This window comes from Paroedura picta, chromosome 14 (assembly GCF_049243985.1).
Source record: "Paroedura picta isolate Pp20150507F chromosome 14, Ppicta_v3.0, whole genome shotgun sequence".
Classification (NCBI taxonomy): domain Eukaryota; kingdom Metazoa; phylum Chordata; class Lepidosauria; order Squamata; family Gekkonidae; genus Paroedura; species Paroedura picta.
Genome location: NC_135382.1, coordinates 29,150,834 through 29,178,017, shown reverse-complemented (window position 1 = coordinate 29,178,017; position 27,184 = coordinate 29,150,834). Strand labels below are relative to the sequence as shown.

The 27,184-nt window shown below is 42.2% G+C and overlaps 1 protein-coding gene across 2 annotated transcripts in view; it reads left to right on the top strand.

The window, feature by feature from the left end:
* Window positions 1-18,271, top strand: part of CDH11 (cadherin 11) — a 98,089-nt gene extending 79,818 nt beyond the window's left edge. For both annotated transcript variants that reach the window (XM_077310864.1, XM_077310863.1), the window contains 7 exons: window positions 2,526-2,713; window positions 6,113-6,366; window positions 8,776-8,912; window positions 9,719-9,840; window positions 11,315-11,432; window positions 16,297-16,542; window positions 16,859-18,271. In XM_077310864.1, the coding sequence (XP_077166979.1) occupies window positions 2,526-2,713; window positions 6,113-6,366; window positions 8,776-8,912; window positions 9,719-9,840; window positions 11,315-11,432; window positions 16,297-16,542; window positions 16,859-17,355 (1,562 nt within the window). In that variant the 3' untranslated portion in view covers window positions 17,356-18,271. The remainder of the gene's footprint in view (window positions 1-2,525; window positions 2,714-6,112; window positions 6,367-8,775; window positions 8,913-9,718; window positions 9,841-11,314; window positions 11,433-16,296; window positions 16,543-16,858) is intronic.
* Window positions 18,272-27,184: the final 8,913 nt, after the last annotated feature.

Here is a 27,184-nt window from a genome sequence, read left to right as displayed (position 1 = left end):
GAGGTTCACAGCAGTATACAAGTCAAGCCTGAACGGAAAAGCATAATAAACAGTGCAATCTAAAACAAACAGTTCAACGCGATGCAAAATAACTGACACCAGATAAAGCTGCCTTATACCGAGTCAGTCTCTTGGTATAGCCTGTTTGGTATAATGGTTAAGAGCAGCGACCTCTAATCTGGAGAACTGGGTTTGATTCCCCACTCCTCCTCCACATGCAGCCAGCTGGTTGACATGGGGCCAGTCACAGTTCTCTCAGAACTCTCTCAGCCCCACCTACCCCACACGGTAGGAAGGGAAGGCGATTGAAAGCTGCTTTGAAACTCCTTTTGGTAGTGAAAAGCAGGGCACAAAACCCCAGCTCTTCTTCTGTATCAAGATTACTAATGTCTACTCTGACTGGACCAGGATGTCCAGCATCTCAAGTCCTAGTAGTTTCCTCAAAGAATCTCTTGTTTGTGAGCATTGCCCTTAAGTTGTACCCAACTCAGGGTGACCTTGTAGGGTTTGCAAGGCAAGAAACAGACAGAGCTGATTTGTCTGCCTCTGTTTAGCATACAGTTTTCAACCTCCTGAGAATACAACTGCCCGCCAGGTGGCAGAGATCAGCTCACCTGAAGAAAACAGCCATTTAAAAGGGTTGACTCTATGCTTTCTACCCCACTGAACTCCCTCCCTTCCCCAACCGTGCTCTGCTAAGGCTCCTCCCACAAAATCTCCAGGTATTTCCCAATCCAGAACTAGCAAACTCAGTGTGGCAATGGTGGACATCTGTGATGTTCTCCTGTCCAAGCCCTAACCAAGCACAACCTGCTAAGCTTTTGAGATCTGATGAGATCAGGCTAGCCTGGAACATCCAGGTCAGGGCAATAAACCACCTACCGGGTTCTTTTAATTGGAAATCACAGGGGTTGAGTCTGGGATCTTCTCAGTGGAAAGCAGAAGCTTTGGCATTTGGCCTCTCTAAAGCCAACTGAAATATAGCAGCAGCAACTAAAACAACCTACTTTTATGAGAGGGGACTACCAACAGATGGACAACTCAGGAATGCGGGGCAGCTGAAAGCAAGAACTCAAAAGGGACACCAAATCATACGCCAATCCAAACTTTGGCTAGTTGGGAAGTCTAAATTAACTGGATTGGTGTGTGATTTGGTGTCCCTTTTGAGTTCTTGCTTTCAGCTGCCATGCATCCCCGCATTGTCTATAAAGCAGGATTTGTCATGATATCCAAACTCATCTTTCTCTTGCATGTGGGCAATTAGAAGGCACACAAGCATTTTCCCTACCATGGACCATGCTGTGTCTGTAGATCTGCTGAGGACTGAGCTTGAGGCCCAAGGTAGGATCATATCCTGTGCTGCAATCAGCCAACGTGCAGCTTGATCCCGACTGCCAGATGCAGTGAGTTTAAACTGAAACTGACCAATAGCGTGCACTGACGGGAACATCCATTATGTTGTATTGTATATAATAACTTGGGGATTTTGGAGGCGTTCTCAGTTCAGTTTTTGCCTCTTGTACCGTCCTGATGGGGTCACAATGAAAAGCTGAAATGAACTTCCAGTGTCCTCATCTCTGAACTCACGGATCTAACAGACCACATCAGAGAATGCTGGCAGTCCACGGCCGATCTTTCTCAGCAAAGGCCACAAAGCCAAGTTGGAGATTTATTCCTGTTGGTGTTTTTAGCTGCAATACCATATCCATTCCCTTTCATATAATTTGTGGCTTCTGGATAAATGGCCCTGAATAAATGATCTGAAGCTTTTCTAGAACTGAAAGTCAACCGTGATTCATTTTCAATGTAATTTTCTCTGAAATTCTACATTAACATCTGCAACATGAATTACAGCCTTTGTGTCAGAATAAATTCTGCATTTTGGCTATGCAGTCATATAGTATCGAGGTGGAGGCTGGAACATACATTAATTGGAAAGGCGATTTTTATGGAGGTTAGACTGCAAGGGAGGTCTAGCCCTTTTATCATCATCTCCTACACACATGAAGGTTGGTGTTTCTGAATGTCGATTAGGCTTAGCCAGTAAAAGTTAGGGATGGACTCTTTTCACCACCATTTGGGGGAAGAAGAAGAAAGTCTATGGTTGACTTTCTTGAGTGAAAGTCTATGGTTTTCTCTCCACATGATTTCCAAAAGCTGCATTACCAGAAAGAGGTGTACATCCTGCATACAGATGTGTAAGGATACACTAGAGGACAGGAGAAGGAGGAAGACTGCTCTGAGATCTTTGGAAAAGAAATCATAAATTTATCCTGAATAAATAAATTATTAGGGGAAAGGGCTGGAGAAAGCAAGCAAGCCAGCAAGAAACCCTACATGCACTATGTTCAATACCTGTATGCGCTTCAAACATCTGGACAGGGCTTTCGTATGTGTCTTTAATGTGCCATTTTAAAAAGCCACGCATTTTGCTCTGCTCCTGTAACACATGCACATGACGGAAGCAGGAGCATCATGCATCAAACACCTAACAGCCCATTTTCAAATAAATGCTCTTTGCCTAGGTGTTTATCAGATGTCAATATCGGAGGCAGCCATCCCTGGGGAAGAAGCCGGAAGAGTGAAGGCCAAAGATCCTGACATTGGGGAAAACGGCTTAGTAGCGTACAACATTATCGACGGGGATGGTATGGAGATATTTGAAATTACGACAGATTATGAGACTCAGGAAGGGGTTGTGAAGCTTAAGAAGGTAAGCAATGCAAGCCCTCCATTCCTGCTAATGGATAATATACTTCATTTCCCTCCCATGCCTTGTAGATAATACAATAGTGATGGATTATCACTCACAGTAAGAAAATCGCAGCAAATTCAGTTTGGGATAATTTGTTTATGAAGCGATGATTAACTTCCAGCATTCCGTTTTACTCTTATCTGCTAGCGCTGGGAGCCAGAATGGAAGGAAAGAGATTATAAAAAGAAGCATCGATGCATTGAAGCTTCTTAACATCTTTTTAAAGTGAAGAAAATACATTATTCTTTTACTGATCTTCCACTTGAGAAATCAACACCATTCGCTCTTCAAAGCCTATTGCGTATTAACTTGGAAATAAATGATAGGATTGCTTTGGTTATCATCAGGCATTCATTTTTAAGTTGGCAGCGCAGTGCGAATTTTTAGATAATGTGAAAATTACAAGGGATTTCTCTGTGCGTGCGTGCGTGTATGTGTGTGTGTGTGCGCGTATGCCCATGTCTGCTTTTCTGATGAAAACTTAATTTCGGCTGTCAATATTCCTTCCAAACGCATTCAGTGCTGAGAGAAAGGAAGGGGAAGAAAGAAAGAAAAACCCTGGAAGAACAGCATTATGTTCCCATCAAGAGATTCAGACTGCCTAAGCCACTTATCTGCTTTCAGCTTACAATTCCAAGAGAGAGACAGAGAGAGACAGAGAGAGGGGCTGCCTTTTATTACCCAGCTGATGTCACTGCAGAAATCAAAGGGAACATCTTAACACAAAGCCCCAAAGAAAGGCAGTGATGTTCAGCCACATTAATAACAAAGTTTTTAAATAAAACTGCTAGACTAATAGTTCTCTCCGGGACAGCCGGCTGTCTGCAGCAACCTGATTCAAAACTCAGGGGTGGTCGGATGGATAGGAGCCCTGCTCATGAGAAACTGTCCAAGCAAGAGAGGTACTGAAGCTAAAATGACAGATGAGGAACAGAAAAATCACAATTCAAATCCTCACTTAGCTGCCATGCTCACAAGATGACATTGGCACTGTCATTTTCAGGATCCGTCTTAGAGGACAGAGGTTTTCTTAAAACACAGAATTAATAGATAATGGAAAATCCCGTGCGGAAACCGGATGCTATTGGCACACACTTCCCTATGTGGAGGTTCCTAATGCCTTGATAGTGCTCCACCTGAACTGAGAACCCTACAAATGAAATATCACGCCAACTGTAACCTTCTACGTTGTGCTACAGAAAACTAGAAATGTCTTTTTGGAACTTTTGCTGGACCTCTTATTCTTGCTGCCCTCTGACGTTTTTTGGGGAGTGGGTCATGGTAATAGCATACAACCATAGGACCAAAAGCTCCACTGCCCACCATAAAACAGAAATGTCCCAGATGCTCCCACACCACACATACACATGCACATGCTGTGTACCACTCAAGAAATGGAAGGCAAGAGGCCAGAAGAGGTAGAGACAAGAGAATGAAGTAGCAGTTTCTAGTTATCTATCTGTGCAATTCTAGGCAGAAGATCTTCAGTCAGGAGCCCCAGATGCCTGTCCAACCAGGGATCCAAAAGATAAATGTACAGGGAACAATGCTGAAGAGCTGGAGGTACATAATATGTGCCAGAAATTGAACTTCTTTGCTTACAAATCATGGTTGTCCAGGACAAGCAAACACTTTATGTTGCATCAGATTCTGGCTTCGGTTATAGGGCTTGGGCCTTGAATGAAACAAACAGTGTCTTTTTCTTGCACTTGGAGAAAGGGGAAAGGGAACTTAGAAGAGCTTATCACGTATGGTCCTTGACTGGCTAAAAGTGCAAAGGTTATTTGGAAATGTTTCCAAATAAGGAAACAAGGAGGAATCTCAGAACAGGTCAGGTATGTTGGAGGCAATCTTAGTGATTTCATAGGGGGTTTCATAGGAGATTCCAACTAGCCAGTAGTGAGTAATTGTGAATGAAAACTTTGGAAAGCCAAGGCTGTCAATGTCTAAAGGTCCTTGTTGGCAAGGAAAACAGTCAGCACGATGGGATTCTTTGTGTCTAAGTGAGCCGTGATTAATTATTGAGATGCCCTGATGAATCATTTGGAGTAGCCAAAATGAGAGACTTTATTTCACAGCAAACATGACTAAATTGAGGCAGGTGCTCCTCCCTGGCTAGGCTTCAAACTTTGCTTAGCTTCCGAGCTCAAAATAGATTGGGTTTGCAAGGTCTGTAGTGTCCTAATATGCAATCTTCACAAAATATTGATGAATTTGCAGAATCTAATAAGTGATGGTCCTCCCTCTCTTTTTCTGCTGTTTGTCTGGATCTTCTGTCCATAAATGCGATTCTATATGTGATTTTTTTAAATCACTCAGTTGGTCCTTTTTATTCTGCCCTCTTAATGTGCTTTCTCATGTAAGATGTCACTATGATTTCTGGGCATACAGTGGTACTCATAAATGCAACACAATTTCTTCTGCTTAAAAACCAACCAACCCCCCCAAATAAATATGAATAATTACATATGCTTGTAATGCTCCCAAAACAGCATATGTGATGGTTAGAGTGTCAAACAAGAATCAGGGAGACACAGGTTCAGTTATCCACAAAGCTTGCTGAGTGACCTTGGGCCAATTTCATACCCCCATCTTTATCCATCTCACAGGGTCATTTTCATGATGAAATGGAGAAGGGGAGGAAGGTGTTGTATATTCCCTCTTCTTGCAGGAACCTTCTGTGTCCCACAGAACTGTGTTCCTGTAAATGGTGGAGGGAGTCTGCTGGGGGGTGGGGGGAGAGATTGGTAAAAATCTCCCTCTTCCCTTCTGCAGGCCAAAAAGGTGTCCTGCTGTACTGATGGAACAACAATTTAGTCTTCATATCAGAATATATTCTGGAACCAGTTCATGATCTGTTTTAAAAGCAGCCTTAGTTATTATTTAATTTGCTTATCTCCTCTCTTTCTCTGCATATACGATAAGAGCTCACACAAGCTGGATCCAGACTGCAATGGCTATTTCCCTTCCCTCTACAAATCACCATGTCATTCATCCATATCCCCTACAGTCCCCTTCCATATTTCATATTCTTGTTCCTAGGGCTGCCAACACTGGGTTAAGAAATACATGGAGATTTTGACGGGGAACTGATCTCTGCCATGCAGAGATCAGCTATAATACTAGGAGATTTCCAGGCCCTATATGGAAACTGGCATCCCTACCTAGTCTCTACTTTTTAGCTGTTCCCCAGAGTATTAGCTACTTCTCCAGAGCTGCATTTCATGGAGATCTGTGGGCTAAAGTGAAAGAGGAGGGACAGGGAAGTTCAGTTCCAACAACAGTTCCAACATTTCTGGATCCTACCTAGCATTGTTATTGAAGTCAACTGACAGACAATGCCCTTGTTTCTTTCAGCACCTGGATTATGAAACTAAAAAGACCTACAGTCTGAAAGTAGAGGCGGCCAATGTGCTTATAGACCCCAAGTTCATCAACAATGGACCATTTAAAGATACCGTGACTGTGAAAATCAATGTGGAGGATGCTGATGAACCACCAGTATTTTTAGCACCAAGTTACATTCTTCAAGTGGAAGAGAACGCAGAACCCGGTGCTTCAGTGGGGAGGGTATATGCCAAAGACCCTGATGCTAAGAACAGCCATATAAGGTATGCTTCATTAATGTAATGGTGTCCAATCCAAAGGCTGGTTTAAGCAATGAGGTCATTTCAGACATCTGTACCGTTAGGATGCAAAGTTTAAGTTTGTTTTCATGAAGCCACCCAGCACTGCCAAGTTCTGTGAATATTTCAAAAGCAAGAGATTGAAGAACGTCCCTAGGAGATGGTGTACCTCTCAAGTCTATATGGAATAGCCCCACAATCATGTACATTTTAGACCACTAGCAAGTAAAATTCCCATGGTCACCAGGCATCATGCTATCTGATCTTCAAGGCCAAATTGCAACTATGATTACCAACCTCAAGGTGAAATCTGGAGTTCTCCAGAGTTACAGCTGAACTCCAGAGTACAAAGATCAGTTCCTCTGGATGAAATGGCACCTTCAGAGGGTGGATGATGGTATACTATACAGCCTAGTAGCAACTGAAGGCCTAGAGTGAAATCACATTGCTTCATCCTTCCACACTGCTTCAAAATCTTCAGGGATTTCCTAAACCGGAGATGACAACACTAATTATGCCTATATAACAAATGATAAATTGCAGCTATCAATTAACATAGTCATAATTGTGGACAGATTTGTTGCCAAGATGCATTTTTAAATTATTACCCCTATTTTTTATCCTGTTTTTCTCAATAGCTGTTCAAAAAGACCGAGGACAGTTCAAAATAAAAACAGCAGGGAATAAAAATGCCTCCTTCTTCAAAAATGAGAAAGACCATCTCCCTGGGCCAACATACATTTTTTTTAATTATACAACATGCACTTTTACATGATATGATTCAAAAATTTAATGTGCAGAAGTTTACATGGTGCCCACAATGAATAGTTGTAGGTACAATTATTTCTGACCAGTATTTTCTTTGGTGGGTTTGATTTTTATTTTATTTTATTTATTTTATTTTTAAATCCTGGATTTTTTTTTTTAACTTCAGAACATTTCTCATTCTCATTGTCATTTTAATGGCATGCATAGCTGGTTTATTCTGATTTGAGGAATCCTGAAATTGTTTTAATAGCCATTGACTTGCACAGGGGCAGCTCTATGCTCAAGAAGACGTGGGCAACAGTTATTGGCATAACAGGCCATAGCGCTTTAATGATCAGCATGGGGGTATGTTGGCTTGACAGGGGGTTAAGAGCCACTCCATAGCCATCCAACTACCAATTTCTACTCCAGCAGCTGCCCTGAATCCTACACTGGTTTCCAGACAGGAACGTGCCCCCCACCATGCCGCTGTAGCCCCTAACCAGGGAAGTGTCCAACTGGATGTCAGAGAAGACGCAGACCATCTCTGGTTGCATCCCAAGCCACTCAGCCCTGCAAGCCCCCTAGCCTTCCCAGCCAGGTTGGCCCAGCTCGCAGATTACCACCTCTTTAAAGAGGCCTCTTGTCTTGGGGAGTCAGCCACACAAGACGGACTCCCCACCAAAAAAGCTCTGTCCCCTGCCAACCTGCAAGCTGTGACAAATGAACTAATAACTCAAACCCAACAACCGCAACTGCTGTAACGACAAAACCCAGCCATAACCAAGGGGAGAGAGGGTGGATAGCATGCCAGTCCATTGCCCGGTTTAAGAGGTCGAGTGGAGCATGTGGCCGCTTATTAGCGGCCAGCGTGCTCCACACACCCCCTCCCCAGGCGTCAGGACGCATGCTGCCTTACCGCGCATGTGCCCTTTCCCCTCTGCCACATCTGTTCCGGCTGAGGCCAATGAGGATTTAACGTCTACCAGGCCCCTGTCCATATAAATACACCCCCCAAATGTGAGAAGTGATTACCAGAGAGGATACCAGATAAAGCAACATATATAATCTGGATGACCGATCTATGTTTGTTAATATTTATTTTACTGGTGTATTATTTATTGTTCATCCGACACTGTTATCATCTTGGATGTTGTAAACTGCCCCAAACCGGCTATGCTGAGAGGGGCGGTCATAGAAGCTCAACAAGAAATTAAACAAATAGGACCCTATGCAATGTCATAGGGTATTTTTCTTCACCTTGATGTATGGTGGAGGACCAGGGAACAACTTGCTATGATTCTGCATCATGTGGTAATGGCTACTTGATTGGAGGGGGAGGCGGGTTAGACAACATGGTGGCTGCCCTAGGTCTCTGTTCCTCCTGCACCCTAAGAAATACATAGAAAGCTCAGCATGAAACAATTGCTCTTCTGTTTCTGTCCCTAAGTGTTAATAAAAAAAAAATGGAAATCCATTTCTATCACGAAGTGATTTAGTATGCCTAATTACAATTTCCATCTTGTGAAGCGTGCTCCTGCAAAACTATTTTTAAAGTAATAGGCAATGCACTGTTTGGGAGACACTAAATGAACTGAGGCCATTGAATCATTCTCTTCTAATTACTTCATTTGCATCCCCTTTTAGATATTCAATTGATCGTCATACTGACCTCGACAGATATTTCCGTATCAACCAAGAAGATGGTTTAATTACGACCACTAAAAAATTAGATCGAGAGGAAATAGCCTGGCATAATATTTCAGTACTTGCTGCTGAAGTCCGTGAGTATTCAACTGAAAATTATATCTTTTAATTTTAATTTTATATTTTAAAATATGTTTTTAAATTAATAAATATATTAATTATATATATAAAGGTAAAGGTAAAGATATCCCCTGCGCAAGCACCAGGTCATGTCTGACCCTTGGGGTGATGCCCTCCAGCATTTTCATGGCAGACTCAATACGGGGTGGTTTGCCAGTGCCTTCCCCAGTCATTACCGTTTACCCCCCAGCAAGCTGGGTACTCATTTTACCGACCTCAGAAGGATGGAAGGCTGAGTCAGCCTTGAGCCGGCTGCTATATGTATAATGAAAGGCAACACAGACAGAACTTATTTGGCTATGTTTAGTATGACCCCAAATTGCCTCAAGTTCATGATGAGACCTATGAAGGTCTAGAGTAGTGAGCCCCAACCTGTGGGCTGCGGACCACATGTGGTCCGTCGACTAATTGGAGGTGGGCTGCAAAGGACGCCTTCTCCCCCCCCCCCCGGCCCTTTACTTCATCCCCCCCAGCCCTTTACAACACACTTCGGGTGTAATTGTCTCCCATCACTCCCAGATGGGACTATCTCGTTGCAGAGAAACAAGCTCAGGGTTCCCATTGATTTGTCATTGTCATGAGTTAAAATTTCCATTTTAACTCATGACAATGACACAAGAAACCATGTCAAAACAGGAAGATAAAAAGTTGGCCATGAGTGCCAGCAGTGATAAAACTGGCAAAATACAAGCATGCATTTCTAACTTGGTCCTTTCATTTTTCTTCCATGTTGCTGTGCCATTCACCTCCATAACTATTGCAGATAACCGATTTCAGGAAGCTAAAGTTCCAGTGGCGATCAGAGTCATTGATGTAAATGACAACATTCCAGTGCTCACAGATTTATATGAAACCACCATCTGCGAAAAGCGTCCGAGCATGGAGGTAACCGTCACCAAAGTTATCTGTCTTCTGGGGGTGAAGGGGAGTGAAGCTGGGACAATAGTAAATGTCTCAAAATATGCTGTCAACAGCTCTTGGTGTGTTTTAAATGCAAAAGCCAGAGTAAGACTACAATGTTTTGAAGAACCTGAATTTGGAATATATAAGGTAAAGGTATCCCCTGTGCAAGCACAAGTCATGTCTGACCCTTGGGGTGACGCCCTCTAGCGTTTTCATGGCAGACTCAATACAGGGTGGTTTGCCAGTGCCTTCCCCAGTCATTACTGTTTACCCCCCAGCTTCATGGGCAGAGCTTTCAGGCTGCATGTCTGCTGCCTTACCACTCTGCGCCACAAGAGGCTCTTGGAATATATATTCTATATTAAAATTGGGTTGGCTTGGCTCTGCTACAAGTTACATTTTGGGAAGAGTTTGTGTAATCTGAGTTTGCAGGTTCTAGGGGTCAGAACTGGGATTGAATCTTGGAATAATTCAAAGAGAATAAGAACATTTTTACTTTTTATTTAATATCATATAATGTAACAAAAGACATAGATCTTAGTAACGCAACAGAGCAATGATCTTTTAAAGTCAAGACAACCAACTTTCCCCTCCTTTACAGCTTGCCACCCCTAAAGTCCATCTCTTTCCTTGGGTTGGTGTCCCAAGAAGGCTCCAGGACACACAGCGTACACAGCTATGCTTCTCAACCATATTCTGTACCATTGAACCACTTTGAGGGTTTCTCAAATGGTAAAAAAAGTTGAGAAAGGCTGAATTAAGGGGTTTGCTCCACTAACATGCTTATTTTCTTTTAACCTGCCAATCTATGCTGTTCACCAATTCATGCTGTCAGGTTTTCTTTTCTTTAAATGATGGGTTTTTATTGTTAACTTTAATGGGAGGTTTAGTCAAGGCGTGAGCTTTCGAGTGTGAGCACTCTTCGTCAGACTATATGACTCGAAAGCTCATGCCTTCAATAAATCTTTGTTGGTCTTAAACATGCTACTGGACTCTGAATTTATTGTGTTACTTCAGACCAACACGGCTACTCATTTGAATTTATCTTTAATGGGAGGGTTATGTTTTATTTTTGCAAGCTGCTTTTGACAGGTGGGGAGGGACTTCCAAAGCAGCCAGGTTCCTTCGAGAGGGAACATAGACATTGGGTTAATAATATGCTGATTTGGTGAGAAAATAAAATTCTGGCCCTTGAAACACAACCCTCTGAATGTTCGGTAGAAGGGGTCAGGATGAATGGAGCTCCCAACCTCACCCCTCTACATAATCATCCGCTCATGAGAAAGCTTCATTCATGTTCTTCCAACCCCACAGCTGGCAACCCCAGACTGACACTTTATAGTCTTTCTGAAATTGAACGACGTTCCCTCGTACTTTGCTTTTAATAATCCATTGACCAAGCAAGGCGAAACCCTTAAAAATGTGCCGGGTGCTTACAAATGCCTTTCTCTTACAGCCATTAATTACAATTACTGCTGAGGACAAGGATGATGCAGCCAATGGCCCAAGATTTATCTTCAGCTTGCCGACTGAAATTATGCACAATCCCAATTTTACCATCCGAAACAACCGAGGTTTGTACCAAGGTTCACTGTATCCGATGGAAGCCAACTAAATGTGTGTTATCGTGCCATCAAACAATTCTTTCATTAGCTGTGCCTGACTGGCTGGAGCGAAAAGAAGCACAAGATGCAAGTGGAGATGAGAGGCATTTGTTAGGGACCTCTCCAGCATGTCTTTTTTTTTCCTGGATAAGTCCATGTATACTATAAAATCCCTATGATAAATGCACTAATGTTCCTTGCTTGAGCAGGAGGGGGAAAAAACCATAATAAGGCAGAACATTATTCTTCATTAAACCTAAGTGGCCACCACAAGTTCGGGAACTCAGCACATCGGCTCTTGAGTTGGACTAGATGAAAGGGAGGTGAAGCATTCTTTTGCTTGGCTTATTCCTTTCAGATTGCAGGAAGAACGGGGGGAAATTGTGGGTGAAAAATTGCCAAGGCCTATGGACTGATTTCTGCCTAACAATAAATCCAGGCTGGAGTTGCAAAAGCTCATTGAGGAAGACATCTTTCAATAGACAACATCTCCTTCTACTTATTACTAAGGCTGACAATGTCCAGGTGGTGGTTGGAGATTTCCTGGGATTACAACTAATCTCCAGGTGACAGACATCAGTACGCCAAGAGAAAATGTCTGTTTTGGAAGGTAGACTCTGGCATTATAAACGTCTGAAGGTCTTCTCATCCCTAAGCCTCACTCTTCTCAGGCTCCAAAATATCCTGGCATTTCACTATCCGAAGCTGGTGACTTATTATCTTTTTATCCTACTCTTCCTCTAAAGAACACAAATTCATTCCTCCTTCAATTTATCCTTGTGAAGCTGTTTAGGCAGTGGGAGGGGGGGAGATGATTGGCCCAAAGTCATCCAATTAACTTCATGTCTGAGTGAGAATTTGAATTTAGATTAGTCTAGTAACCCTAGTCTCACATGGTAATAATCAGTGACTTGTTGGCTGCTTGTAGATTTCAACTAAATCTCTCTAGTTCTCATCTTGTACTGAGTTTTTGGCAGGTACTTCTTTTGGAAGGGTATGATGATGTGGGTGTACAGCAGCCCCCATATGGTCTCAGCCCACTCACCGGGCATGCACCTGTCTAGATTTGCTATCTAAATGAGCTGTTTCAGTTGATTCTGGCTGTGCCTTTCTTCTAAAAAGGTCAAGGTATTTTTTTTAATCACCATTTTCCACAGACTTCTCTGGTGGGAGCAAAGGGCTAGACACCAGAGTTCTGTTCCACTAATACTGCCTTTCTCAACTTTTTTACTGTTGAGAAACCTCTGAAACATTCTTCAAGCTTTGAGAAACCCCAGAAATGGTACGATGAGGCAGAATATGGTTGGGAAGCAAAGCTGTGTACATGCCCACCTGGGGCTTCTCCCCTTCCCACCCCCTCCAGGCCCATCATTGGCCATTTTGAGAGGGGGAGGGCAGGTCAACATGACCATACATGGACCTATGACCTGATAAATGTTTAACAAACTTTAAAAAAATATTTAAAAATAATTAACTCCCACCCATTCAGGAAACCCTTCCAGGGCCATCAAGAAACCCCAGGGTTTCACAAAACCTTGGTGGAGAAAGCCTGTAGTAGCACAAGTATTTTCCTGAAAAAGCCTCTTATGTCAGGCTATTTCCACTGAAGGAAAGCCCCTCAGTTGTGTGAAAGGGTAGGGCTTTTTTTTTTTTAATGCAATCGTGGTCCTGATAAAATTGCCACATTTATTTGTAATTATAGACCAAGGGTGGGGGGAGGGGGGATTATCAGGCTGTTTGGCTCACAACCACCTCTTTAAAAGAGTAAACAAAATCTGAGGAAATGGTAGTGTTAGGAATTAGTTTACATACTATGCCAGATTTAGTTCTAGTACTCCATTGGAAATCTGCCCAGTGACATAATGTCTGAATATATGCCATTTCTTTCAAGTGCCTGATAACTGAGATGCCTGCCAAAGGAAATATACTGAACATATAAAGATGGGGGACGGGGAATCTATTTATTTTGACAGCTAAATTTAGGAGAATTTTCAAAGCACCATTTAGCGCTATCATTTCCATCATTATGCTCCTGCTATTTTTTCCCCCAAGAAAACATGTGACGCGAAGGACACCACAATTAAAAGTCTGTGCGGAATCCTGTACTTTGTGATCTCACATGTACGCCTGTTTATTTCAGTGGAGGCAACATTTGAAGCCCTGGAAATGAAGCACACCATTCCTTTAAGGAGGAAACACAACAGTGTGCACCAAATGCATTCAGGAGGCACATGAAGGAAGATCTGTGTTTCTTCGAGAAAGTTGAGGGATATATTTAGAAGTAGCAGGACTTGGATGGCATATTACTTTGGGGCTCATTATTGTTATAACCTTCCTCCAAGAAATGCAGGGTAGCATAGATAATGCTTTCTCTCCTCCATCTTACCCTCCACCACAGAATGACTGGTCTAAGGTCACCCAGCAAGCTTCTATGACAAATAAGGAAAAGCAATGGCTCAGTGTTAGAGAATCTGTTCAGCATGCAAAAGGTCACAGGTTCATTTCCCATCATCTCCTCTTTAAAGGCCTGGGTAGTAGGTGATGTGAAAAACAACAGCCTGAAGGAAGACCTGCCAATTAGAGGTGACCATGCTGACCTTGACTCATTTGAAGTCATTTGAATGCAACATCACCTGTTCTGCATAGGCTTCCTAGTTCCTAGACCTCTCATGATTAAGAGTCTGTATTTGTGAATTACAGTTCTGTCTCCATTCAGAACTCTATTGAAATGAGGTTCAGCTGCTCAAAAATTCCTTTTTCTGTTTGGATGTTCCAAAAAAAAATGTAAACTACGAAGCAGAGATAATAATCTCTGTCTGAAATACACTGTAGATATACACCAGGGAGTTATAGCCAATTTTAGCTGTCTGGGGATTGTCTGTTGCAAATCTCTTATTATTTGGAGATTTGTATCTCTCCTAATTTACATCTGTACTGCAGTAAACACTGGGCAAAAAAAGAAAAAAGAAAATGCCTCTGCAGTTTTGTATGAAGAGTGAGCTACATCTTATGAATAAATGTTTTCACTGCCCTTTGGAAATTGTATTTCCTCACAATCGTGTAATTATGCAGTGAGCCAAAACATGAATGTCATTAAGTCACAGAATGAGAGTCCATCATGCAGGAAAGGAAAGGAAACTTGAAATTTAACTGAAAAGGTGCTTCAGTTCAGGTTGATCTGTCAGGAAGGAAACATTTAGTGATACCTGCTTCCATTTCCCTTTAGGAAAATTATCTTTAAAAAAAAAGATTAATAAAAACTCATCATCATCACCCATGAAATACCTGGGAGAGTTTCCATTGATAAAACTGTCTGAGACACCTCCAGCCACCATTGACATGGCGGGGGAACTGGGCAGGAAGGAGGACCTGCTGGGAAAAGCTTCTGGTGATGCACATGGCAGATGCGGTGATGATGCATCATGCCTGGGGTGGGTGTAGGCGTGGGGAGGTTCAGGCCTGGGGCACCTTAAAAGGCGCCATATGTGGGGAGCCCAGCCACATTTACCCAGAACAGCTTCCCTCCCACCCACCCTATTATATTGGCTTATAAGGGTTATGGTTGTGAATGGGCCACTGTCATAAATATTGGGCTTGCATTTCATCACAGCTGGTGGTTTGGCATGGGATGGAGCCTTTTTTGGGGGGGGGGTCGGCCTGTGCATTAGACTCCCAAGTTTGGGGGCTCCTTATGAGGTAGCAGGTCTGCGAGCAGGACCAACCTATCAGGGGAGGCATGGGGCTTGCAGTGCCACATAGCCTGGGGTGGGACCAAGGAAGGCATGTGCTTCTCCTTGGCACCTCAGGGTAGACAGTACCAGGTGGCCTGGGTTAGGTCCAAGGAAAGTCTACGCTTCCTCTTGGCACTCCAATTGGACCCTTCCCTACCGTGGGAATCCAGCAGCAATGGGACCTGCATTCCCAGCAGGGCAACTGGGTGGGCCCCAGGGCACCTCTTGTGGCCTTGTTTAAGCCAATAGAAATGTGTGCATGTCTTCCTTGAGCCCAAGATGCCCTCCTGCAAGTCAAGAGTTTATGACAGAGTTTCTGGAAACCCCTAGAGCTAACACTATTGCTTCCAGTTGTTCCCCAGAAGTGACATCATTACATTGCTGCTGTTGCCCACGCCTTATTCATGCTCCTCCTATTGATTACATTTAGGGAGTAAACAGGGGCACCCCGCTCCAAATCACCAATTCCGGGGGTGAAACACAAGAACAATTGGCTGAGACTCCTCCCTCAACTGAAGTGTGCTCTTTTCAATATCACAGTCCACCCACTAGGTAGTCGTAGCTTGTGCCGCACATGCAGTGTCAAAGGCGGTCATGTCTTCAAGCAAAGAGGTGATTTTTGTCCAGAAAGGGAAAACATATTCGTCTTTCAGAATCATAGAATCATAGAGTTGGAAGGGGCCATACAGGCCATCTAGTCCAACCTCCTGCTCAATGCAGGGTTAGCCCTAAGCATCCTAAAGCATCCAAGAAAAGTGTGTATCCAACCTTTGCTTGAAGACTGCCAGTGAGGGGGAGCTCACCACCTCCTTAGGCAGCCTATTCCACTGCTAAACTACTCTGACTGTGAATTTTTTTTCCTGATATCTAGCCTAGATCGTTGTACTTGAAGTTTAAACCCATTACTGCGTGTCCTCTCCTCTGCAGCCAACAGAAACAGCATCCTGCCCTCCTCCACGTGACAACCTTTCAAATACTTAAAGAGGGCTATCATGTCCCTTCTCAACCTCCTTTTCTCTATCATGTCCCCTCTCAACCTCCTTTTCTCCTTTTCTTTTAGGGAAGGGACGAGACAGGAGTAATGATTGTCTTATTTCCAACAGATAACACAGCGAGTGTTCTCACGAGACGCTCAAACTTCAGTCGACAGGTGCAGGATCTATACCTTCTGCCTATAGTGATAAGTGACGGAGGCAACCCTGCACTGAGCAGCACCAACACTCTGACGATCCGAGTATGTGGTTGTGATGGAGACAGGATTTCCTGCAATGCTGAAGCCTATACCCTTAATGCAGGACTCAGTACCGGGGCGTTAATCGCAATCCTTGCTTGCATTGTGATTTTGCTGGGTAAGGAAGACTCTGTGTTTATATCCTTTTGATTCCCCTATTTGCCCTTCCATCCAAATGGACTGAACCAAAGGAGGCAGGATTCAGTGAGATGCCCCCTTTAAATCAATGGGTCTGAGGCCTACTTCTCGCAAACCATGGGGTTGGATCCAGGCTAAATTTTCTGTTAATAGGAGATGAAATTTCTTCCAGTTCCCCCTTCCAGAGACACCCCTGATTGGATTCTTGTGATGCTCACAATCTGTGATCCGTGGACTTGGGGTGTTTTGATAAGGAAATAACTAAATCTCTTGTTTGCTTGTTTTCCCCTCCCCAGTGATTGTGGTGTTATTTGTAACACTGAAACGGCAAAAGAAGGAGCCCCTCATTGTCTTTGAAGAAGAAGATGTGAGAGAGAATATCATCACGTATGATGACGAAGGGGGCGGGGAGGAAGACACCGAAGCTTTTGACATTGCGACTTTGCAAAACCCAGACGGCATCAATGGATTTATTCCTCGCAAAGACATAAAGCCCGAGTATCAATACATGCCCAGGCCAGGGCTTCGGCCTGCTCCAAATAGCGTTGACGTTGATGACTTTATTAACACAAGAATACAAGAAGCCGATAATGATCCAACGGCTCCTCCCTATGACTCTATCCAGATCTATGGCTACGAAGGGAGAGGCTCAGTGGCCGGTTCACTAAGCTCTTTAGAGTCAGCAACGACAGATTCCGATTTGGACTATGACTATCTACAAAACTGGGGACCTCGTTTTAAGAAACTAGCAGACTTATACGGCTCCAAAGACACTTTCGAAGACGATTCTTAACAATAACATTTCGAATTTGGCCTTAAGAACTGTGTCTAACATTCTGGAAGAAAAAAATAAAATTCAGAGGAAAAAAAAAATGTAAGCAGGTATTTTTTAAAATAAAATAAAGGAAAGGTTCATAGAAAACATTTAGGTTGGGCAGAGACGGGGAGGGTCCTTTCGTTTAAATAACGGGGGGAAAGGACATCCAAGTGGTCAATACTGTGAAGTACCTTTTCTCGCAAAAGGCAAAATACAGAAGTTGGTTATCAGCTTCAGTAGAAAAGGCAAAATAACCACTGGTGAAATTTTTTTTAAAAAGAAATATTTAAGCAAAGGGAAAATGCTAAAAGTCATCTAAAAATCGAGGGTAATTGTTTTCTTTCTTCTTTTGGGTTTGGTTTTGTTTGTGTGTATTCTGAACAGCTAAGTCTTTTATGTCAAAGAAGCTTCCACAAATTAGAAAGGATCACAGTTCTGAGCTGTAATTTCGCCTTAAACTATGGACACTCCCTACGTAGTGCATTTTTAAACTTGAAATATATAATATTCAGCCAGCTTAAACACATATGATGTATGTACAGGACAATGTACAATGTTGTCTCTTGAGCATCCAACTTGTTTCTGCTGACTCTTGTAAATCTTTTTTGCTTATACCTTCATCTTAATCTAATACGTGCCAGATATATTGAAAAAAAGAAAAGAAACTGTCTTGTTGCAGTGGGAGGCACCCTATTTCTATGTCATTTTAAAATGTATCTATTTGTACAATTTTAAAATTCTTATTTTTAGTATACATACAAATATCAGTATTCTGACATGTAAGAAAAATGTTACATCACACTTATATTTTATGAACATTGTAATGTTGCTTTAATATGGGCTTCAATATATGAAGCAGACTTTGAAATAAAAAAAAGGATTCGTTTTTTAATTCTCGCTTTTGTTTATTAAACATTTTTAAAGCATTGTTCCCAATGTTCCACTTATATATGTATCCCTCTAAACTACCAGTCTGACCTTTTCATAGTCCTGTTTGTTATGTTTGTTGCTAAAACTGTCTTGTTAAGTGATTTTTTAAAAAAATGTGTATGGGGATTATTTTAAAGTGAGATACCTGTACAGTCAAAGAGCCTCTTGTGGCGCAGAGTGGTAAGGCAGCTGTCTGAAAGCTCTGCCCATAAGGCTGGGAGTTCGATCCCAGCAGCCGGCTCAAGGTTGACTCAGCCTTCCATCCTTCCGAGGTCGGTAAAATGAGGACCCAGCTTGCTTGCTGGGGGGTAAACGGTAATGACTGGGGAAGGCACTAGCAAACCATCCCGTATTGAGTCTGCCATGAAAATGCTAGAGGGCGTCACCCCAAGGGTCAGACATGACTCGGTGCTTGCACAAGGGATACCTTTACCTTTACCTTTACCTGTACAGTCTGCATAGAGTAGGTGTGTGCATTTGGCCAATCGAAGCCAAAAAAAAAAAAGAAAGAAAGAAAAAGAGAGAGAGAGAGAGAGGAAAGACCTAAACAAAATCCTTATTAATATTTTGGGCGGTATTATTTCAGCTGGATATAGTTTTTTGATTTTTTTTCAGCTATCCAAAATGGCCAAGCCTGAAATATCCTGAAAATATTTGGGGATTTTGGGCACTACCGAATATTCACAATTAAAGTGTATTTAAAGGGTTCTCAGTCTCTTTAAATGCCTTCAGAGTGACCCAAGCTGCAAGCCCTTCAAATGCTTTTGGGGTTCACTCTTGCCATCTCCGCAGCATGCAAAAGGCATTTAAATGTTGACAGGACCACATTCCCTTTAAGGTTTGAATACACTTTCCCCTCAATATACCCAAATTTGGGGGGTTATTTTTCCAGCATACCCCTAATAGCGAGCTTATGGCTGCTTCAGGAGTACAGTACCAGCTTGAATAAAGATGATCTGGATTTAGTTCAGTTTCTTTCATAGTACTGTCAGGTTATATGCATGTATCTTACCTCTTAATAATCCCAATGGCTTCCATAAATGGCATTATAATGCACAGAGATGTGCTATACTTATAGTTACCTCCTTCCTTCTTAAGTTGAATATCCGTTTTAGGATTATGTGGGCTGAAAGAGACTTAAACCTGGGTCTGATCCGATTTTAGGTTGCGAAATATTTTGTACCTATTTACCCTATATTTGTATTAATTTTGGCTTGGACCATATAAGTTGTATTTAGTTTGCTGAAGTGGTATCTACTTTTAGTACTATTTAAAGAAGAAAAGAAAACCAGGAATGGTTCTGTTTGCTTTAGTATTTGATGTTATGCTTTTAGTTTAATAATAGAAAAGGATCTATAGATTAGTTCTGGATTAGTTTTAGACAATAGAGCAGATTGTGCTCAATTGTGTGTTCAAGATTTGGACACAAAGGTAAAGATACTAAATTTAATATAACCAGTAGAGAAAAACTAGAGCTCTGTAAATCTTTCAAATCAGACTGAGGCCATATTGGCAGCCAAACTGGTTTCTTCATTCCTTGCAGGAGGTTTAAGGGGGAAAAAATTCATTATGAAGTTAAAAATACCAATTGCCAAAATGTGTGAAACTTGACTTGTTTATAGTAGTATGAAATTTCGTATGTATTTAATTTAAATTTACTCAAGAAAGAGAATAGGTTGGATTCCGGTCTCACCACCACCACCACCAATAAAAGGCATTTCCTCCAGTATCAGGGAGGTCTACTGATTTTCACTCACTTTGTTGACACCTAATTCATATTCTCACTGTTCCTGAGGGTCATCTGTGACACAGGACCAGGATTTAGAAGAATTCAGTGGTCTGCTATGGAATAGTGACACCAGAAAAGTTCCAACTCTATTAACTGGTACTTTGAATCCAAACAGAACCACTGTCTTTTTGACACTGTAGTCTTAATATTAGGAGGGTTTCCTCAAAGTTATATGATTATGAGGGAAAACTTTACTACTGTACTATGTCTTATCCCAATATGATGTATTAGTAGATACACAGAGCAATATGTTCTATATATTTCCATGCTTAGTTCCAATTTCTTAAGTAGTTGTTGTAGTTGTTGGGTTTTTTCTCCTATTTTTATAATCCAAAGACTATTTTGCTATGTTTGCACATTTCTTCAATATGAATTAAAAAAAAATTAGCAATTGATGTAGAGGAAAAGTAAATCTGCTGTTCAAGGTATCTTCACCTCCTTCATCTTTTTGGACATCGATATTCTTGCAATGTGCTAATGTACATTTGACTTCATTGGCAGGCAAACCTTAACACTTTTCTACATGCTTCTGTTTAATTTTAAAGGCAAAGAAAGACATTGTCAACTACTTTTTAATAATTTTAAATATTTGGAAGGGTTTTTGTTTTGTTTTTGTTTTTTTGTTTTAGTATCTGTAGTCCCTCTCCTATTTTTACAAGTTTGGAAATAAATTTACTTTTCCTGCTAGTATTGTCTTTTTTGTTTTAAATTTAACTGTCAACCTAAGATGGAGTCCAAGGATCATTTTCTGTTGACAGAATGTGCTTCCATCACAGAAGAAAGTGGTTAATTTTCTCCTGTTCCCATTTCATGGTCCACACTGTTCCTAACATCCACCAAAACAGAGTTTTGGAGAGATTTAGTGAACTTCAATAGGAGACAGGAAAGTTCTGTACCTTTGGAGGAGTTCTGTACCTTCCCTGGAGCTTCACCGACTGTATTTTGGATCCAACCCACCATCTAATTTTCCCCAAGTCTCATTCCTGCATATTATTGTTATGACTGAAACTATTCCAATGTAATTTATGAATCTGAAGAACTCATCCCCACAACATTTTAGTAACAGAATAGGAACAAGTTGTTTTTAGGTTCATTGGGTTGTATCCAATCATATGTTCTGCTGGGGAGAAAGGAAAGAAGGGTCCCCTTTGATCACCCAAAAAGATTGTGTGGGGGATCATGATACCTTCACCATAGGTGCTATAGAAATGGAGGGAACTGAATGCAATTGAGTGAAAAAGCTTGTTTGATCTTGCCCATGGATTTCTTTACAACAGCTGGATAGATGGCGATTGATAAACATACAGAAAAGACATTCTTTCTTGCTGACACAAAGCTTTCCTTTTCTTTTTTTACAAATAAGTCTCTCAGTCTCAGACATCACAATAGCAATATTATAAAATCAGTCTGTATTGTGCATGTATAAATGTTAACGTTTTCATGCTTTCAGGAATGTCACCCCCTGTCTTACTAGCATCACCATGCTCTCGTAATAAACATACATCTATGAAAATATGAAATGGCCTTATCCCAAATCAGATAATTGGTTCATCTACTTCAGCATTGTCGATTTTGACCAGCAGAAGCTCTGAAAGATCTCAGAAGGGGGAGATTTTGCTCCCTTGAAACCTGATTACTTGAATCCTTCAACTGGAGAAGACAAGAATTAAGCTTTGATCCTTCTGAATGCAAAGCAGATGTTCTTCTACCACGAAGATGGGAGAAATAGAAGTGATGATCAGAAGTCAACAACATAAAGAAATCAGTTTGTAAGACCAATGCAAAATCCAGAAGTTGTACCCAGATTTCAGGAAACAAGATGTTATTTTTAATATTGTCAATTTAATTCATTGTTGGTAATTAAAATGCATCACTTCCCTCTTCAGGGTAATGTCCACCCCTACAGCGACCATATATTTGGCTCATTATATTCATCATAATAGAATGTCAGTGCAGTCTTGAAAATCACCTCCCCAAGTTTGCTCTTCTCAGTTTGATGTTCAGAGCAGTGGCCTAATCTGCCAAGCTGAGTTTGATTCCCCACTCCTTCACATGTAGCCAGCTGGGTGACCTTGAGCTTGTCACAGTCCTGATAGAGCTGATCTCACAGAGCAGTCCTGTCAGAGTTCTCTAATCCCCACCTACCTCACAGGGTACCTGTTGTGGGAAGAGGAAGGAAAGGTGATTATAAGCCACTGAGTCTCCTTTGGGTAGTAAAAAGCAGGGTATGAAACCAACTGTTCTTCTTCTTCTCCAACATGCTACAGCAGGGGTAGTCAACCTGTGGTCCTCCAGATGTCCATAGACTACAATCCCCATGAACCCCTGCTAGTGTTTACTGGCAGGGGCTCAAGGGAATTGTAGTCCATGAACATCTGGAGGACCACAGGTTGACTACCCCTGTACTACATGTCTTTTTCAGGAGTTTCCAAACCCAGTGCACATCTTGTTTAAGAGGAGTCCACAGAGAAGGTACCTGTTGATTATACTTCCATTCTTCACACAGCATTTTAACAACAGATAGCTAACTTGGAAAGACAACAGGCTGGCTCAGCTGAATTGCAAACCACGGCCTGGGTCTCAGGTTAACATTTTCCTTTAAGTATTTCTCCTTGTGTGATCCAATTCCATCACTGCTATTCTAGTTCACTAACCAGTTGGCTAACCTATATTCCGTGTGCAGACTCCAAACCACAATGCAAAGTGAGTTTCAGTTCCAGTTTAAAAGGGTAACAGCAGTTTAAAGACTTGGACGTACCAGCAAACTATGGTTTACCAAAACAAGGGGAGAATTCATCAGTGAATGGAAATATGTACCATTGTACTTAGGATTTTGAGCACACTTCATTGGCACACCATTCTCCTATCCCATCTGCATGCTCCATTCTTAGGATTTGTTCTTTGATTGCCTCATATAGCTGTTACAAACTTACAAAGTCCGAATGCATTATTTATGGTGGAGTCTATCTCACCACTTAAGAACAGACTTCTTCCAAGGAAGAGTCTTTTGAAAAGATTACCAAAGTGTTGGGGGGGGGGGGGCACACAAAGATTTTTTGCAATCAGTTAGAAGAAAAGTTGATTTTTCCAACCCTCTTTTCACTACCTGAAGAAGCCTCAAAGTGGCTTACCTTCACCTTCCCTTCCTCTCCCCACAGCAGACACCCTATGAGATAGGTGAAGCTGATAGAGCTCTGACAGGACTGCTCTGTCAGAACAGCTCTATCAGGACTGTGACGAGTTCAAGGTCCCCTGGCTGGCTGTATGTGGAGGAGTGGGGAATCAAACCTGGCTCACCAGTTTAGAAGCTGCTGCTCTTAACCAATGCAGCATGATGTCTTAGAAACCAAAGCCTTGTCAAAAAGTTATATTGAACTAGACTTGATTCGGTTTCTCTCTTGTGTTTGGACATCTCAGAAGGCTTTTCGGTGCCTGACGTGGAACTGTCGACTGGCGTTCATTTGTGTATGTGGGATTCCAATCAGGGGGTTGGAAATTCCCTTCTTCTTATGGAAGGAGTCTCTCCACTCAAGAGAGGACCCATTTAATGAGGCAGAGAACATTGCTGGATCCATGATCTGCCTGTTCAGTAGTAAAATCCTCTTATTAGTAACTTCCTCAATGCTGATTATGAGGCAGCAGAATTCTCAAAGTGTATCTGAATTGATAGTGAAAATCCTGCTCAAACCTGTACTAGAATCCTTCCAATCTACCTCTCTTGCCCTAAGGCTGGTACAGAACACAATTACACTGGGCTACATATTCTGCAATAATTGTGTAAGCAAAACATGTGATGTCCATCAGTCTGTGAATGATAATATCATAAGAAGAGCTCTGCTGGATGAAGCCAGTGGTCCATCTAGTCCAGCATCCTATTTCACTTAGTGGCCAACCAGTCAGCCAAGCCAAGAACACCAAAGAGGACATGACATAGAAGTCATAGGGTTTGTCCTTCAGTATTGTTAATGTAAACTACCTAAAAACTCAAGAAGAAATAACAACGGGTTCTAATCAAGCATGCTGTGTCAAAATATCAGGCATCTGAAAAACCAAGGAGGGAGAAGAAAAACTGTGGAATTCAACAGGCCAAACTCATCCCTGTGGTTACCCCTTTGAAGTTGATGGAATTTCACCAGGGATGAGGTTGGCCATATGTGGACTTAATGCACTATCGTCTCACACTGCCAAAAATCATGGGAGCTCTGCAGACTGCCAGCACATATTATTCAACTTTCATTAATTCAAGTAAGAACAAGCCAATGGATTTAATTTGGATTCTTGATGGAATTGACTGCAGACCATCTGTTTCACATCCTCAAGAACTGATAGGCCAATGGTTGAGATGAACATTTTGTTCAAAAAAAAAAAGTGTGAGAAATCAGGAAAATGGAAAGGCTTGGAGGATCTCTCAAATTTTGGTGGCCTCTTTAATAAACAAAGGAGTGTGCAGGTGTGTCAAAGCTCAGGTTCCTCAACTCCATTTTGTTCCAACAGGATCGTCAAATTAGATATTCCTCCCATGTTTGAAACGACCGAAAGGTTTTAGCTTGACGAACTGTTGCTGTGCTCCGGGGCCCATATGGCTGCTTCTGGAGTGTGTAAAGGTCATTGCTTCTGTTAATACAACTAATGCAAATAGCTTTGTGCCATATGACTCGGTTCCTCCTTACTCAGATTGTCAGCTGTTGCTTTGACAATCTGGAATTGCTTTGCCATGTAGGCAGTTGAGGTAGGTGTGAATGACAATCCAGTCCTCAGAGTTTTCTGCCAACGAAAGACTCTTCTGAAATGAAAGGATTTTGTGACAGTAGAACAGTTCTTTTTAAATTTAATCAAAGAAGGGGGGAAATGTTCATGTGTATACAAGAGCATGGAAAGAAGAAGAAAAAAAGCACCATCCTGTTGATGCAATAATACCAAACCAATCTTTTTTTTAAGCGTACCAATGTGTCAATGATATACCTAGAATTAACCATTTTCCACAGCCAAATATTGCCATGCTCCACTTGCAAAGACTCACAATGGATTGCAACTGGAAGGTCGGTGGCCTCTCATATCAAGAAAACTTCAATTCCCATCAACCCCAGCTAGCAACCTCATGAGCCAGCTAGCCATGAGCCAACATGGGCTGTGTTCCAGCTGTCCATATAAATGATGAATACTGCCAACTGCCTGGGTACAGATATACTCCAACTATTTTCCCAGAGTCCTCAGTGCTCAGCTGTCCAACCCTCCCTGGTTGTACATTCCCTTGGTTTGAAGCCACCCTGTTTCCCTTTGCGCAAGCCAAACACTTTGGCACCTTCACCGCATTGTGGGAGAGCAAAATCCCTTTGGATGCTCATTAGGCAATGTTCATTATGGCAATCAGACTACCCAGTCTGACCTAATTAAAACTAATTAACTAATCCCTTTTATTTCCTAACCCCTTCTCTCTAGTGAAATTTCCTTGTAACTTTTTAAAGCCAAAGCTGTCGACAATGGCAATTTGGGTGGCTTTACCAGTGGAACTATGAGTCTGTAAACATTGCATAGTGAAAGGTCTGCTGCCCCATACAGCTGACGACCAAATCTTGCCGTGTCCTTTCCCCTAAAATATACACACACACATGAAGCTGCTGCGTAGTGAATCAGATTCTTGACCCATCGAAGTGAGTATTGTGCGCTCGGGCTGGCACCATCTCTCCAGGCCCTTGGGTTCAGGTCTTGCATATCATCTACTGCCTGATCCTTTAACTGGAGAAGTCTTTCTTTTGCTTTAGATTTTATTTCGTATGCTTTAAGGCAGGGGTAGTCAACCTGTGGTCCTCCAGAAGTTCATGGACTACAATTCCCATGAGCCCCTGCCAACAAATGGGAGTACCCCTGCTTTAAGGCACATTATCTCGCATTTATATTTCATCCCCCTCCTTTTACAATGCCATCTAGTTCATACAGGCTTCCAGGCAGCTGCATGCTTATTATGGCTGTCTTCCAGGGACTTCTCTTTTGATCTGGATCAAATGAGGAACTGCAGCCCGGAAGGAGCATTTGTGCGAACACTCTTCTGCAGCCACTATGGGCAGCAGGGGATAACTAAGTGCCGCCTTCAAAAAGGATGAGTGGGTGGAGCGAAGCTATTCTGAATGGCAGCGGCTTGACAAGATCGCAAATCTGCTCCTGCCTCCATCTGACATTCTCCGGAGGGGTTATGCCACCAAGCTGTCACTTCTCTCTGGAGTGTTTGCAATGGTAACAGCAGTCCTAAGGGACTTGATTTGGACAGGGACAACTGAGGAAGTCTAGACTTCCCATACGGAGCTATTTCCCAAACTCAACCATTCTCCTGAGTTGCTGTTTACACCCCTGGAGAAAATACAGATTTCCCAAAATGGGAATTGTCTGGAGTCAAGAACATCATGCAAGTGGAAGGGTGGAACTCTTTCCCTGTGTCACCATCCTGATCAAAATCCACATGGCTGCTGTTTACTCCTCCTCCTCCTCCTCCTCCTCCTCCTCCTCCTCCTCCTCCTCCTCCTCCTACTACTACTACTACTACTACTACTACTACTACTACTACTATACTGTTCAGGAGATCAATTCACAAACCTGCCTGCAGTTTGGCCACCTTGGCCCAAGCAGACTCATTGGGGTTTTTTCCCCCTTATATAATTGGACCATAATTGCTAGGCTTTTAAAACAGCAAACCCTTCCCCTTCCCCATAATGTTCATCCCCAGTAGATTAAGGCTGCCTTTCCATGGGGGAAGACATTCCCATCCTGACCTGCATTAAGCTTCATTTCTCCGTGGATTTTTTATTCTTAGGGGGTTTTTTGCTCTCACCCTTTAGCATCATCTGTCTTGTCCCTGGTTTTTGCTTGAGTACAACAAAATGATCTTTCACTCTATTACTAGCCTTTGCAGGCCATTATCCTGCCCCAGAGGAAACTCTGCGTCTAATGTTTCTCTCTGGAATTCTACAATGCTTCTAACCTTTGGCTCGCTTCTATAAAGCGATGCACTCTGGCAGGCTTGGGCTGTCTCTTATCTCTCCGATCCATACAAAGGTGTCAGAATGTCCTAGGGACCCATTAATCAGCAGACCT